Source organism: Schistosoma haematobium, chromosome 1 (genome assembly GCF_000699445.3).
Source record: "Schistosoma haematobium chromosome 1, whole genome shotgun sequence".
Taxonomy (NCBI): Eukaryota; Metazoa; Platyhelminthes; class Trematoda; order Strigeidida; family Schistosomatidae; genus Schistosoma; species Schistosoma haematobium.
The window spans coordinates 55,404,870-55,418,540 of NC_067196.1; the positions used below are offsets into that span (position 1 = coordinate 55,404,870).

A 13,671-nucleotide genomic window follows, 5' to 3' on the forward strand; every position below is an offset into this window, starting at 1 on the left:
AGTTTATTTGAACTAAAATCTTAATATTTTCTCAGAAAGAATCTTGTGTGAATTAGGATTAGTGATAACATGTCATGTGGTTTCATAGCTATTCTATATTGTAGTACGTGTAGATGAATAAAACTTGTACTTTTTCTGATACAATACTTTTCTAAACTGGTGGATTCTATTTTGTAGATGATGTTAAGTTTTTGTTCTTCCGTTATAGGGTCTTTTAATCTGTGGTTGTTTTGCCTTGTGTAAGGGGTTTAAAACTTTTGTGGTAATTTATGAAATACTTACCACATATGATAAGTTGATAATCATTAAATTTTAATGCTAGATGATAAAATTCAAGCACTATTGTATAACTATTCTGTGTACTCAAAATCATTATCATAATGAACAGTCGGTTTTGTTGAACACAGAAATCTAATAGTTCTTAGCAAAAATACTGATTTGGGAAACATAATCTTAGTGTAGGCTTTGATAAAATTCTATAATAACTCAAATCAGTTACAACTGATTCATTAAAAACAAACTCAGCTTAATGTTGAATATATTAGTACAATCAGTGTTCATGTTAAGAAATATACACATTTAAGAAGTGAGTAAAGCTTATTATGTAGCATAAGGGATTGTAATGTATAAAAGTTTGTTCGGATGATAACAGTAATAATAGTAGTTGTAAGTAAAAGTTAATAATTTCGTCAATTTAAGAGCTATATCTTTGCCCAGATGGTGTACGCCATACACTACATGAATGTCTATTCATTTTAAATTGTAATGAACAAAATGGTTCATGAGAGTAACTCATCCAGAACGATCCATTCATTATAATCACATGCCATACATTACCATAAGTTTCTTCTAAAAATTTCTTTAGCTCTGATGAGACTTTATCTAGATTCTTTTCATCAGCTCCATATTGTTGCATCAATTTCTGAAATGTTTCAATGACTTTCGCTTGTTTCGTTTCCGACATTGCCGATTTAATAATATTAATATTGGATGGTTTAACTGGTGTGACGTTATCCCATGTTAAAGCTCTTTCGATTTTTTCTACACGCCTTTGTATAACAAAAAAGAAAATGTTACAATGAATGTATAAACCCAAAATGAATATTACTAAAAGTTTGAACAAATAGAATCAAGATTGTTTATCTAACTTGTTATTATTAAGAAGATAGGTATTGTGAATGAATGTGATTTTAATAAAGTTAGTCTCTAATGTAGAATGAGACCATTAGGGCAGTTGTTAAAAGCCATAGCGTACTGAAAAAAAAATACTTCATTCAAATTTAAGACTCTTTAGGTGTATGAAACTTCTAATTCCATATGATATCGAATCCAGAATCTTTAAGTCTCATAACGGGTAAGATTTATTTGAACTTCCTAATTGAGATCTGACAGTCAAGATTTCTAACTTTAATCAGTTTTGATATTCTACATTTTTAATTCTTATTCAAATGATCTCATGGTGATAACAGACTTCTTATTAAATAATTTCCGTATATCCAAAATTCTCAATAATAAATATTTCATGCTAAAGTCTTTTCCAACTATAGTTATGTGAAATTCTAGCATACTATAGTCTCTATATTAAAGTATTCCAATAATTAATTTTAATGTATTGCTAACTGTTAAACAATGAATTTACTATTTTATAACAGAATAATTAAAAACAGTAAGTTGACGAATTTGAATGAAAACTAAATAAAAAATTAACCATAATTGTTCAAAATAAAATCATGAGTCAATTGAAGCTAGACCATCATGGAAAACCTGGAACCACTGGACGGGCGTTTCGTCCTGGTATGGGACTCCTTAGCAGTGTGCATCCACGATCTCGCACCCCGTGAGATTCGAACCCAGGACCTATCATACTAGGACGAAACGACCGTCCAGTGCTTCCAGGTTTTTCATGGTGGTCTAACTTCAATTGACTCATGATTTCAATCAGCGAAATTCCTAAAATCTCCACAAAACCCCTTCTGACAAAATAAAATCACCAATAAACGAGACTAGCAAATCAAGTAGTTGTTATAACAAGATTGGTTCATAATGAAAACAGTAAATAAATAGACTGAAGAATTTAAATAAGAAATTATTTGATTATTATGTAAAGAAAAAGTAGTTATATGTCGAAATAAGGTAATAAAACCGAGGAATAATTTTTCTAGTATGCATAGACTAGGTTTCCTAAATGTACTTAACAATTTTTTTTAAAACAATATCTCAAGTAAGTTAGATTGTGGATTATGAGTGATTGGACTAGAAATTAAAGAAAACAACTAAAATGATTTGAAGTGACTAGATGTTTAACGATGGAATTGTTTACTGATTTACATTCGCTTCCAGTTAACCAATCTGGATGGTGTTTAGATATGCGTTTGTAAAGAATATGGTTTTTTCCACTAATATAACATGTTGAACACAAGTAAATTTCTAGGCACGTAGTGAGGTGGCCTAAAGATTCAGTCTATCTTGGATGCGTCCTTGGATTAAGTGTCTGTTTTAAAAATATGCTTAGTTCAGTCGAATAATGTTCACCTTCAAGAATTCTAATATTTCGTTTCATATTGCCTTTGCAGCTATATCCTCTATGAACTCAGTGTTCGTGAACAAAATCTACTTCTGTATTGGTTATACCTTGTTGAATAAGATAAAACGTTTCTTTTAGTGCCTCAGAATAGATTGATCTGTCCTTTGTTTATATATATATATATATATATATATATATATATATATATATATATATATATATATATATACTGGACTAAGAGTTGTGATAGGGTCCAAGTTAATAATCCCGACTATCGAACAACTACCAACAAGATCCAAGTCTATTTTAAAATCTAAAAAAAATATTTAAATATCAGTCAATGAGAAATCTGTGTTACTATGATTAATCTATCAGTTACAATGTAAAGTAAATTAATCTAACCATATTTTATTACTGAGAGAAATATTAAAAAAAGATAATTTGACTGAAGTCCTTTTGAAATAATGATTGTTTACAACATTATTGTGATTCTTTTTATTGATTTCATAATGAATTAAAGAAATATTTACAATTATATATAATTTACGAATGAACCACATATTTTTTAAGTGAACTATTAAATTGTTATGCAGTAAGGTTACATATCTTATAACGAGTGATGCAAATAATCTTGTAATCAGTTGACAAAAAAATAGTGCTAATTGTAGATATCGATAATTTGAAATTCTGAATAGTTAAGTGGATACAGAGATTTGTATGATTAATTTAGATTAAAATTATTTATAATATAAATTAATGAAGCTGTACAAAGTGATTATGCTAACATTTCACTTATATTGAAATATGTTCTGCTTATGCTTTTAGACGGAATATGTTGAGCTTTTATTTTTCTACTATTTTATTGATGGATCAGATGAAAATAGAGTTCCTTTGGGGTTTGATTGTTGCTAATTTAATAGTATGATTATGAACATAAGTCATACATTCATCAATCAAATGTATAACTAAGTTTTAAATCTTTTTCTTAGTTTGTATCATTGGCCGCTCTTGGCTAAATATCCATTGAAAATCCCCACCAAAATAATACACTGGAAAGCTGATTCGCCATAGTATGGGGCTCTTTAGAAGTGAGTATCCATGATCCCACTTAGGATAAAATGCACGATTTTCGGTCACTTTGAGGTAGATTTATATCTTGACTATTATGCCGGCATCCAATGGTGCACATGTCTAGATTTGACCATTTCGTAATGTTGCACGGTTTTACAAAGATTTAACCTGGATTATAACATGAGTGGTGTGTATATGTCCAAACTCGCTTAATTGGTACTGTTTGCAAGTGAATAAAAATTAAGCGTTTGTATTAAGTGATTCATACAATGAATTTTAAATTAAATAACCAGTTAGTTAACTTGCGATGTATTCCTTATCATGACATATTTATCTCTATGATCGTATGAGATGACTTTTTAAAACTGACATACATTTAAGTTTTATTTTAACTTATACAAAAGGAGCGATTGAATGTGCTGATTAACTTACGCACATCAAAAGACAAATTTTTTTACTGTTCACATTATTTAAATGTGTTATATGAGTTCGTACACTGAAGAGTTGTTTCCAGTGACTAATCAGAAAAGTGATGTTTTATATTCTTTAAACAGTGTGATCTAAATGTTGATTGTTTACGCATGATTTTAATCTTTCTATAATAGTTCGCTGTCTGACTTTATCTTTCATTATTTTAAATGTGTTAAGGAGTATAAGACAACGTTCTATGGACATTGCTGAGCCTACCCAACTATTTTATCTTTGAATATAAATAAAGCAAAAACATTAATTATACCGACACAAACAATAATGAATCAGTTCAAGGAAAGGAAAAAAGAGGAAATAAATTTTATATAAACCTAAAGTTTATGGATCAAACAAACAAACAACGACTTACATTTCATTTAGTTTAATACCGAATCCTCGACAAAATTCATCGAATGTGATTTTGTTATTTTTATCAGTATCACATCTTGACAACCATCTCTAGATAAACAGTTTTATAAAAAAAACAAATTTTCAATAGATTTTATTTTGTACATAAGATGATAAAGTAATTAAAACTGTCTTAGACTGTGAAGTAAAATATCTACATTTTATTTAAGGTATGAAATTTCTTTTTCAATTTCAACTAGCCTTCAAGTTTACTTGACTAATTAATGGTTAAAACACTTAACTGTCAATTGATTAATCACAGATTTGAAATTTATTTCATTTGGTCCGGAGTATCACTAACCCACAAATAGAATAATGAATCCAAGTCAAGTATGTGTTATTCTATGCGAAGTCGACTGGATAGTTGTTTTCAACCAACGTTATTTCTTCCAATGTACCAAAGAATCGGTTGTCTGCACTGTAAAACTACGACTAATGTTCTCAAGTACATATACCAATATGCAACCTTCAAGTAAAAAAGATTACAAATAACACTTGATGATTTTTCATATTTCAGAGATTATTTTCATTTTATGGGGGTGTTCAAGTCATTTGACTATCATATTACATTTTTAAAATAATACTATACATTCAATGGGAAAAAGACCTTGAAATATGCTCGTGATTTATGGTGTCTTTCGTTGGTCTATTATAGATAGAAACATTTTATTTAAAAGCAGAGATTCACTGTGTCAAAAACACTCCGTTAAAAACCCGTTTTGTTTCTCTAACTAATAAAAGATCAAAATAGTCATGTCTTACAAAGTTGAGTAGCTGTTAGCGTGAAAGCTTTGTCAAAATTATAGATAAATAAAATGTTTATAATATCCCAATGAGTAGAAAAATTAGATTTTCTGACGTTTTGTGACTTAGTGTAGATCACTTCTTCAGAGAATAAATCTAATTTCTCTACTCATTGGGATATTACAAATATAGTATTCATTTATAACAATCTACCCAATGCTCAATTTATTCCAAATTATCAAATCAAACCTTGGTAATGATACCTACTTTGTGAAAATTGTTTATCTTGTAGTTAGCAACAACTGTTTTAGCCAAATAATCACTATCAATCAGAAAAAACCGAACATATGTTTTGTTCAAGTAAAGCAGCTTACGACTACAAACCTGCTAGCGTTCAAATTCAAGATTTTTGAATCTTGTGACGAGTGTATTACCTTTAGACTACTAAGTGCATATCCAAATGACACTTTTCCCGGTTTAAATAACTAACTATGATTAAGAATCTATCCATTAAGTACATTTCTTCATATACATACTTAATACAAATGAAGAGCAATACGATGTACCTCCTCAGATAAAATGGTTTGGAAATGGTATTCTGATATCTGATATAGCTACAAATATTTTTTAAATGTCAGAAAACAGTAGAGGGTTGAAGGTGAAAAGTACTGATTGAACAATAACATCTAACAGTTTTCAGAGATCCCTCATCGGTGTCCATCAACCACAACGTAGATGAGAATCAAACCCGAAGTCATAGGTCACAGGTGCGAACATCTAACTTCCCAACCACTTGGCCGGAATCAAACGCTGGTAATTTCTAACTACAACCAGTTCACGACACCGCAATCATTTTCCATTGCCTAGGGTGAATAACTGTCCCAGGTTTTCAATGGTGGCCTAAATAAGATTAAGTTGTTATTCAAAATCTGCAAAGATTATATAAACTACACAAAACCCTCCAGTGAAAATATAATAATGGTTCATAAATCACCTATTACTATTGACGGAAGATTATATTTATTTACATTTATCGAGTGATTAGTGAGAAAGATTAGGTGACATTCCAGTAGTTTATCACTAAGAGCTTTATGGTAATAAATTTTGAACAGTTTTTTTGACACATGACTTTTATTGAATATAAATGACTGGCTAATCAAAAACTCGCGTTTGATTATTGCCAAAGTGTTTTCATCATTCAGTTTAATGGGATCAATTCTATGCAGTTAGGTAGAAAATAATCTCCCAATGGTTGTTTAATAAAACACTAAAAGCATATATCCTATTGCAAAACCCCTTCATTGTGATATAATCATACTGCTTATCATCTAAACTGATTCAGTAGAGTAATTTTTTACTTGGCAGCTTATATGTGAGAAGTTTAACATATAATATCAAAGTAACAAATCCTATTTTCATGAAGAATTGGTGTAGTGAACTTAGAATACTTCTAATTGTTCTTTCAAGTAACAGTATTTTATGACTATAGAGGTTAAATTTAGTTGATTTCAATGTATTTTTTTCTGAATTGCAGTTAACAGCCACGTTATTTTGACTCTCGTATAGTTGTTTTGTGTATGACTAAGGCCTGTTAACACAGTAGTTTCATAATAACGTAAATTTGTTGTCAGGAAAATTGTCTTTAATCATCGATTTTTATATCCTACTTCAAGTTGTTCCTAAGCCATAAAACACACCATTGGTTAACAATATTTTCTAAAATTTCTACAAGAACAATATAAAAATGACCAAAACAACAGTTAGTTGGTTATTATAATATTTCATCTCCTTGATATAGTTCAGTTTGTGATAATCAGATATTCAAAATGAAGAATATTTGAGCGAAAAATTGTATTCGATAACTATCATCAGACTCTACAGTTATAAGTCCATAATTATGATATTTTACAAAGGCCAAAAATAAGGCATGTATTAATGAATTTGACAATGTTATGTGTTAAAAATGGTGCACGTTTGCATCTGTTACGATATCTGCATACTTCAAAATTGTATTATTTATATTATTTGCATGTTCTCACTTGGTAGATAGTGAACATCATATCAAAACGGAGGAAGCTTTCTCAGTTTTATATCAGGTTCCAAAATATCTACCTCAAGTAGCTAGATTACGACTGCTTTACATATCCGAGGCCCTCCGTATCAACTCCAGAAAACCAAACTTATGTATCCGGAAAAAGTATATCCAGTCTCTTTGTTTACCTTGGCCTATGACTGGATCACCGAACACCTAGACTGAATAATATAAACCTCTTACCCCCTTCCTTTATTTTTATTTATTTAATTTTTTTCCTTACTATCATTATTTTTGATTATCTCTATCTTAATCTTCACATACATCATTCCTTATTCGTTTATCGTAATTACCTTGATAACATTCCTCTTATTACATAGTATATTCACACAACAACCTTATTATTATTATCTCAACTGATAAGATGAAATTCTCCTACTATGCATTTTATTCACATAATTTTTTGGCATTTTCATTTTTAGAAACTTCACTTGTTGAAATCATCAGTCAATTGAAGCTAGACCACCATGGAACACCTGGAAGCACTGGACAGCCGTTTCGTCCTATTGTGGGACTCCTCAGCAGTGCGCATCCACGATCCCGCCTCGCGGGATTCGAACCAAGGACTTATCAGTTTCGTGCCAGGCGCTTAAGCGACTAGACCACTGAGCTGGCCGGCATCCAACGGTGTTAATGTCTAACTTCAACCAATCCACGAAATTGAGCGACACATCCACCACTGTCATCAATGAGTTACTACCTCACGAGACTGATAGGTCCTGGGTTCGAAACCCATAAGGCTGGGTCGTGGATGCGCACTGTTGAGGAGGCCCACAATAGGACGAAACGGCTGTCCAGTACCTCCAGGTTTTCCATGGTGGTCTAGCTTCAATTGACTCATGATCTCAACTATTAAAATTATAACTGTAGAGCCTGATGATGAAGTTATTGATTACAATTGTTCGCTCAAATATTCTTCATTTTTGAATAATCAAATATGTTAACACAAAAAATATATCTTTCATTTAAAATAAAATTAAACATGCTGGTTTAATTTTAACAAAGTAAAACATCATTTTATTTTTCAAGGACAAAAGTAGTACTTCATAATTTAAAATAAATGAAGTAATAAAATGTGTTCAATAAATTCACATATCTTAGTCATGAGTTAATGATAAAAAACAACAACATAGAATTGTTCATTCCAAATGATTCAAATGATTTTGATACCATGCTGTGTTTTACCATAATAGATATGAGCAAATGTATAAATAAATCTTTCTTTCTTTTTTTAAATTTTTCTTCAGTGTTTATAATGGAATGTATGTAACAAAAAAGAAATGTTTCCAAAGTTGACCATTATGAATAATATGTCTTATAGATAAGTTATAAAATGGTTGAATAGAACAGAAATAAATTACATTTATAGATTTGAATTTGATTAGTTTAGAATAATCAATATTGAAAATTAGATACATATTCAGATTTTATCACCAGGATAGTTTATAACTGAAATGGTTAAACTCTTAGATTATTGCTTATGGATTGATCAGTTATGTACGTAAATTCTTTCATTGTAGGCTGTGTTATGACTTGATTTGATGTTTGTAGTTAAAATTAAGGTTTTAGTGTTCAAATATGTCATCAAGCGATAAACTAAAATTCATTGTTCTTCGTCATTTACCCACATATATCACAATTAGTTGTAAGTAGACGTTAAGTAATGTCATGTTGCTTATTCTCAAGTTCTGATCAACTTCTACCGACCAAGTTACAATGTAGAAACTAGATTAAGTGAGCAGACATGAACATCGTTTGACATTAAATAACTAGAAGTAGTCGATATTAAATCCAGGACTTACATTTCCTGTTGAATGGTATGTATTAGTAGACAGTACCTGTAATCTTAAGGTAAAGTGTTTCTTGTGAGACCTGAACTTGAGTATCCCGGTGTTGGAGTTAGAGACTGTGCTGTATGGGCCTTAATGTCACATTGTCCAGACTTTTATGCTGATTGTATTGTATTGACCACATGTTTCGACGCGAGAACGAATCAATAAAACTACTGATCTCTTTGAGTTATCGATTTTTTATTGGAATTTATTACATTAGAATCATCACCATCATGTAGCTGACTCGTAGGTTAGTGGCTTCTACTAGGGTATTTACTTTTGTGTATTCGTGAATACATAAATATATATGAGTTCAGTCTCATGTAGTTTATAAATGATTTTATAGCTTCTTTATAAAGTAATTATTACATGAGACTGATCGATTGCAGTCCTGAATAACAATGGAAAGATGCAAGTAAAATAAACACCAAGCGAATTTAAAATTCACCCCATTGCACAAGCAGGTGACTATCAGGACTCAATAGCTAAGTGGATAACTCGATGGCGTTTGGGGCGAACGGTACTGGGTTCCAGTCCCAGAGTGGGCATCAACTCTGGGATGCAGGTACATCCAACTGACGGGTCCCAAATAGGACGAAACGCGCGTCCTGGATTCCACTGCTAGCCACTATCCATCTTTACTTAAAACCATTTTGTTTCATTAAAATAATCATGATAGCAATTAAAGTCATAAATAACTAACTGTCTAGATATTCTTTCTGCAGACAAGAATAGAGTTTCAACTTGTTAAATTAAAATATTTTTTTCATAAATGAATTTTCCATGGGAAACGTCTCACTGCTATTCATAAATTGCTACATTTAATTTTCTCAGATAATCGGAGGATTAATGTGATATAGCTTTAAGTCTATCATAGTGGCAAAGGTTTATTTAGTCTTTATCTTTTCATAGACTTTAAGTTTACATATGATTTTTTCGATTTTTTATCCCATGGTATAATACTTTCTCTTCGAATAATTATCGTTGTTTAGTATTTCCAACTGTCATAGACATTACGATCACTTTAATCTTTTGTCAACTGTCCAAAAAAAATCTCATACACTATTCAGAAGTAAGGAAAGGTTAAAAATTTTTTATTTTCAATAACTTTATCCTTCAACTCTACACTTATAAATGAATAATTATTGTATTTCATCTTCTGAAGTAAGACATACATAAATAGACTGTAAGTGAATCGGATATTGTTATATGTTAAAATAATGAAGTTTTGCATCGGTTACTACCTAAATGTATTCATAATATATCATGTGTAGGTCCCAAAGGTCGTTTAAGAGAGGAGTAGGAAGAGTCGCTGTGAGATGTTAAATCAAAATTAATTTAAAATAACAATAACTCATACTCCTATGATGGTGTATTGTTCATTACAATATAGTAGTTATTAAATTACACTTGTAGAATCCGATGATTAAACTATCAAAAACAATTATTCGTTCAAATATTTCTTGGTTTATTATTTGTTAATTCCATCATTCTTTACTGATAGGGTGTATGAACTTGATCTGATGATATTTGAAAAAGGTCCACATTGTTTACAATTAGCTGATAGATGTGTTATCAACAACAAAAAAAGACTACACAGCATAAACAATAATAAATTATGATATAATGCGGTCAATTTTGGAAATATTTATCTTAAAGTTTGGACAATTTCAAGAAAAAATTAACTTTGCAGTAACCTCTAGTTTAAGTTACGCCATAGTTTTGTTAATTCATAATCTTTCTAGTTTTGTAAGTGATGAATAAATATAACAAGTTTGTATACCATTAGAATTCATTATGAAATTTAAAAATACGAAGTATTTTAAGCGAAAACTGTTTGTATAACAATTCGAAGAAGATAAACCTTGTGATTTGTTGACAAGAGGACTAGAAAGAATATTGACAATAACATTCACCTATGATTATACTTTAGATCTGTCCATTTATGTTCTCTAAAGAATAACAAATATATGATCCTTTCAGTACAGTCAACGGCGTAACAGATGGCAGACATTGTGAATATAGTCAACTGTTAAATAATGTACTTCTTTTTAGTTGATTTTTACAGCACGTTCAAAGATGAAAAACTCAGTAAATAAAGTTTCTCTTTACTGATTTATCTTAGCTGCTGAGCAGTGAGACATTATGATATTAACTATTATCTAATCACCGAGTTATAAAACAAACCGAATTTTTAGAAGTTCCGTCAATCAGCTTATATACTTTTGTTGATGACAATGTTAAAATAAGGAATTTCAGTTTTTATAAAAGCCATAATTATTTGAAGGTTAAATATACAGAATGTAGTGATCCGATTTCAACATGTTATAACATAATTTCAAATCACCGTAAAATTTTATCAACATATTTCGTACAATACTGTCAACGGTTCAACTGATCTAATGATTTCATCGATTACTGTAGGTTAGAGTTACTTTTCATGAGAAGTAGATTTAAATTCAAAATGAATCTTGCATGATATTAAAGATCATAGCTGATTTACAGTTACTAGTTTTATAATAAGATATTCTACTAAACTAACTTCAACTTGTCTTCCCAACCAAGAATCTATGTTAAATTATTCGTGAGAAGAATATATAGCCTCAGTCTTATTATTTTTCAGTGAAACTGTAATCAGACATAAGTGTAGAACGAGATAATCTACAAAATGACCGTGAAATAAATTAAATGGATGTTCAGACTTCAGACAATTCATCTACGAGTTGTAAAGGTGTCGGCCTATTTGGACATCTGAGCTACCTGTTCCTGCCATCTAGATATTTCTACGAGGTATCTATTTTTGTTTGTTTTAATACATCATTATGTTTGTTAATGGCATAACCTATTCAGGTGAGTTTATGAAAAGTGTATAACCTTTCGTTGTACAAGTTACAAGAGGCCCAATCAGAGATATCGTGGTTGCTGGCAATATACAGAGAAAAGAATCAATATTGTTCAGATGTCAGTTGACTGAACTGTTAACATCTAAATGGCGATCACTCAATATTTATCGCCAGTATCGATCAAGAATAAAGAAACAGAAACTTGTTGAAATACTTTGTGCTGAAGATTCTAAACTGCACCGAAAATATAATATTAAATAAAGCTAATAATAATTGAATAACTGGTGTAATAATTAATCTATCGACTCCACAACTGATCTATTTTAAATTAAGACTATGCGCTTAAATTCGCTACCGCTCTATATCTCTTCATTTACTCCAATTACATTGTTTAGCACTGAAGAACCAGAAAAAATTACACACATATAAGTATTGTTATTCACAAGACAAAACAATTTAAATCAATAACTCACATTAACCATTTCCATATCCAATTTATTCTCTTGACAATAATTGATAAGTTCTTGTTTATCAACAATTTCATTGTTATCTTTATCCAATTCAAAAAATAATTCGATTAATTGCTCCATTTATTGTTTGTTTTTTTATAAAATCTTTTATTGTATTTACTGAAAAAGGTAAATATTGAATTCAATTAGATATAATTGTTTAGAAATAACATCATGTTCAAAATTATATATTTCAATGAATGAGTCAAATAAAAAAGTTAGTTTATTGTAGAAATTTACATTTAGTAAATACTAATAAACTGATAAACAATGAACAATTATTTTGTCGTAGTTTGAAATTGTTAACTATATATATATTATCTCTATAGTACAATGTAATCATCATTATATCTTAAGATGAATAGAATAGCTTTAATCCATTCGGTTTGAAATATGCTAAATTTTATTTTATTTTTTCGTTATTTAGTCAACTTAAAATTGTACTCAGAATGGTTTTTGTGGAGATTTTAGAAAGTTCACTAGTTGAAATTATGAATCAATCGTGGATACGCACTACTGAGGAGTCCCAGACTAGGATGAAACGGCCGTCCAGGTTTTCCATGGTAGTCTAGCTTCAATTGACCCATGATTTCAACCAGTGAAATTTTTAAAATTGTACTATTTCCATTTTATAATTTATCAATGTTTAAATAATGATCAAGAATTATATTCTTCAAGAGATTGACATTATTCAATATCCTATTCAATCTTGAAATAAACCATGTTCATGAATGATATCAAGTTATGATTAAATGTTCATCTAGTTTTTTCATTAAAACTTTAAATTGTTTAACTAAATTGATGAACAACAAAAAAAGATTTCAAATACACCAATATTTACCTGAAATTTTTCAATATAAATCATTAGTGAATACTCTCTCTTTTCTTTCTATTTTAAAATTAAAACAAAGGAAAGTTATAGTAAAAATCAGTGATAACGTCTTTATAAGTTCTTTCATCGTACACACATACATACATACATTATATATATATGCATATATATATATATATATATATTCAAGAAAGTGCATGCGTGCACACACGTATGATTCAGATTATACTTTGAAAATAAAATGAATATATAAAATGCATAGCAATTTTTTTCTTTAATATTATAAATTTCAAGGTCACTATGCACTTGTGTACACATTCTAGATCACGTGGATATTTTTAAATTATT

At 29.8% G+C, this 13,671-nt stretch overlaps 1 protein-coding gene across 1 annotated transcript; it reads right to left on the bottom strand.

Moving 5' to 3' along the window:
- Positions 1-345: 345 nt before the first annotated feature.
- On the bottom strand, positions 346-13,646 carry A12_2 (Tegument antigen). Its single transcript, XM_012944294.3, has 4 exons — positions 13,333-13,646; positions 12,456-12,611; positions 4,434-4,522; positions 346-1,049 (listed from the first exon to the last, which is right to left on the bottom strand). The coding sequence occupies exons 2-4, from the start codon at positions 12,570-12,572 to the stop codon at positions 695-697; spliced, it is 561 nt and encodes a 186-aa protein (XP_012799748.1). The 5' UTR covers positions 12,573-12,611; positions 13,333-13,646; the 3' UTR covers positions 346-694.
- Positions 13,647-13,671: the final 25 nt, after the last annotated feature.

Coding starts and splice junctions, on each gene's coding strand:
- A12_2 (XM_012944294.3), bottom strand. CDS start 12,572: ATGGAGCAATTAATCGAATTATTTTTTGAATTGGATAAAGATAACAAT. Junction 4,523..12,455: donor TGGATATGGAAATGGTTAAT/GTGAGTTATTGA, acceptor CTGTTTATCTAG/AGATGGTTGTCAAGATGTGA. Junction 1,050..4,433: donor GGTATTAAACTAAATGAAAT/GTAAGTCGTTGT, acceptor TGTTATACAAAG/GCGTGTAGAAAAAATCGAAA.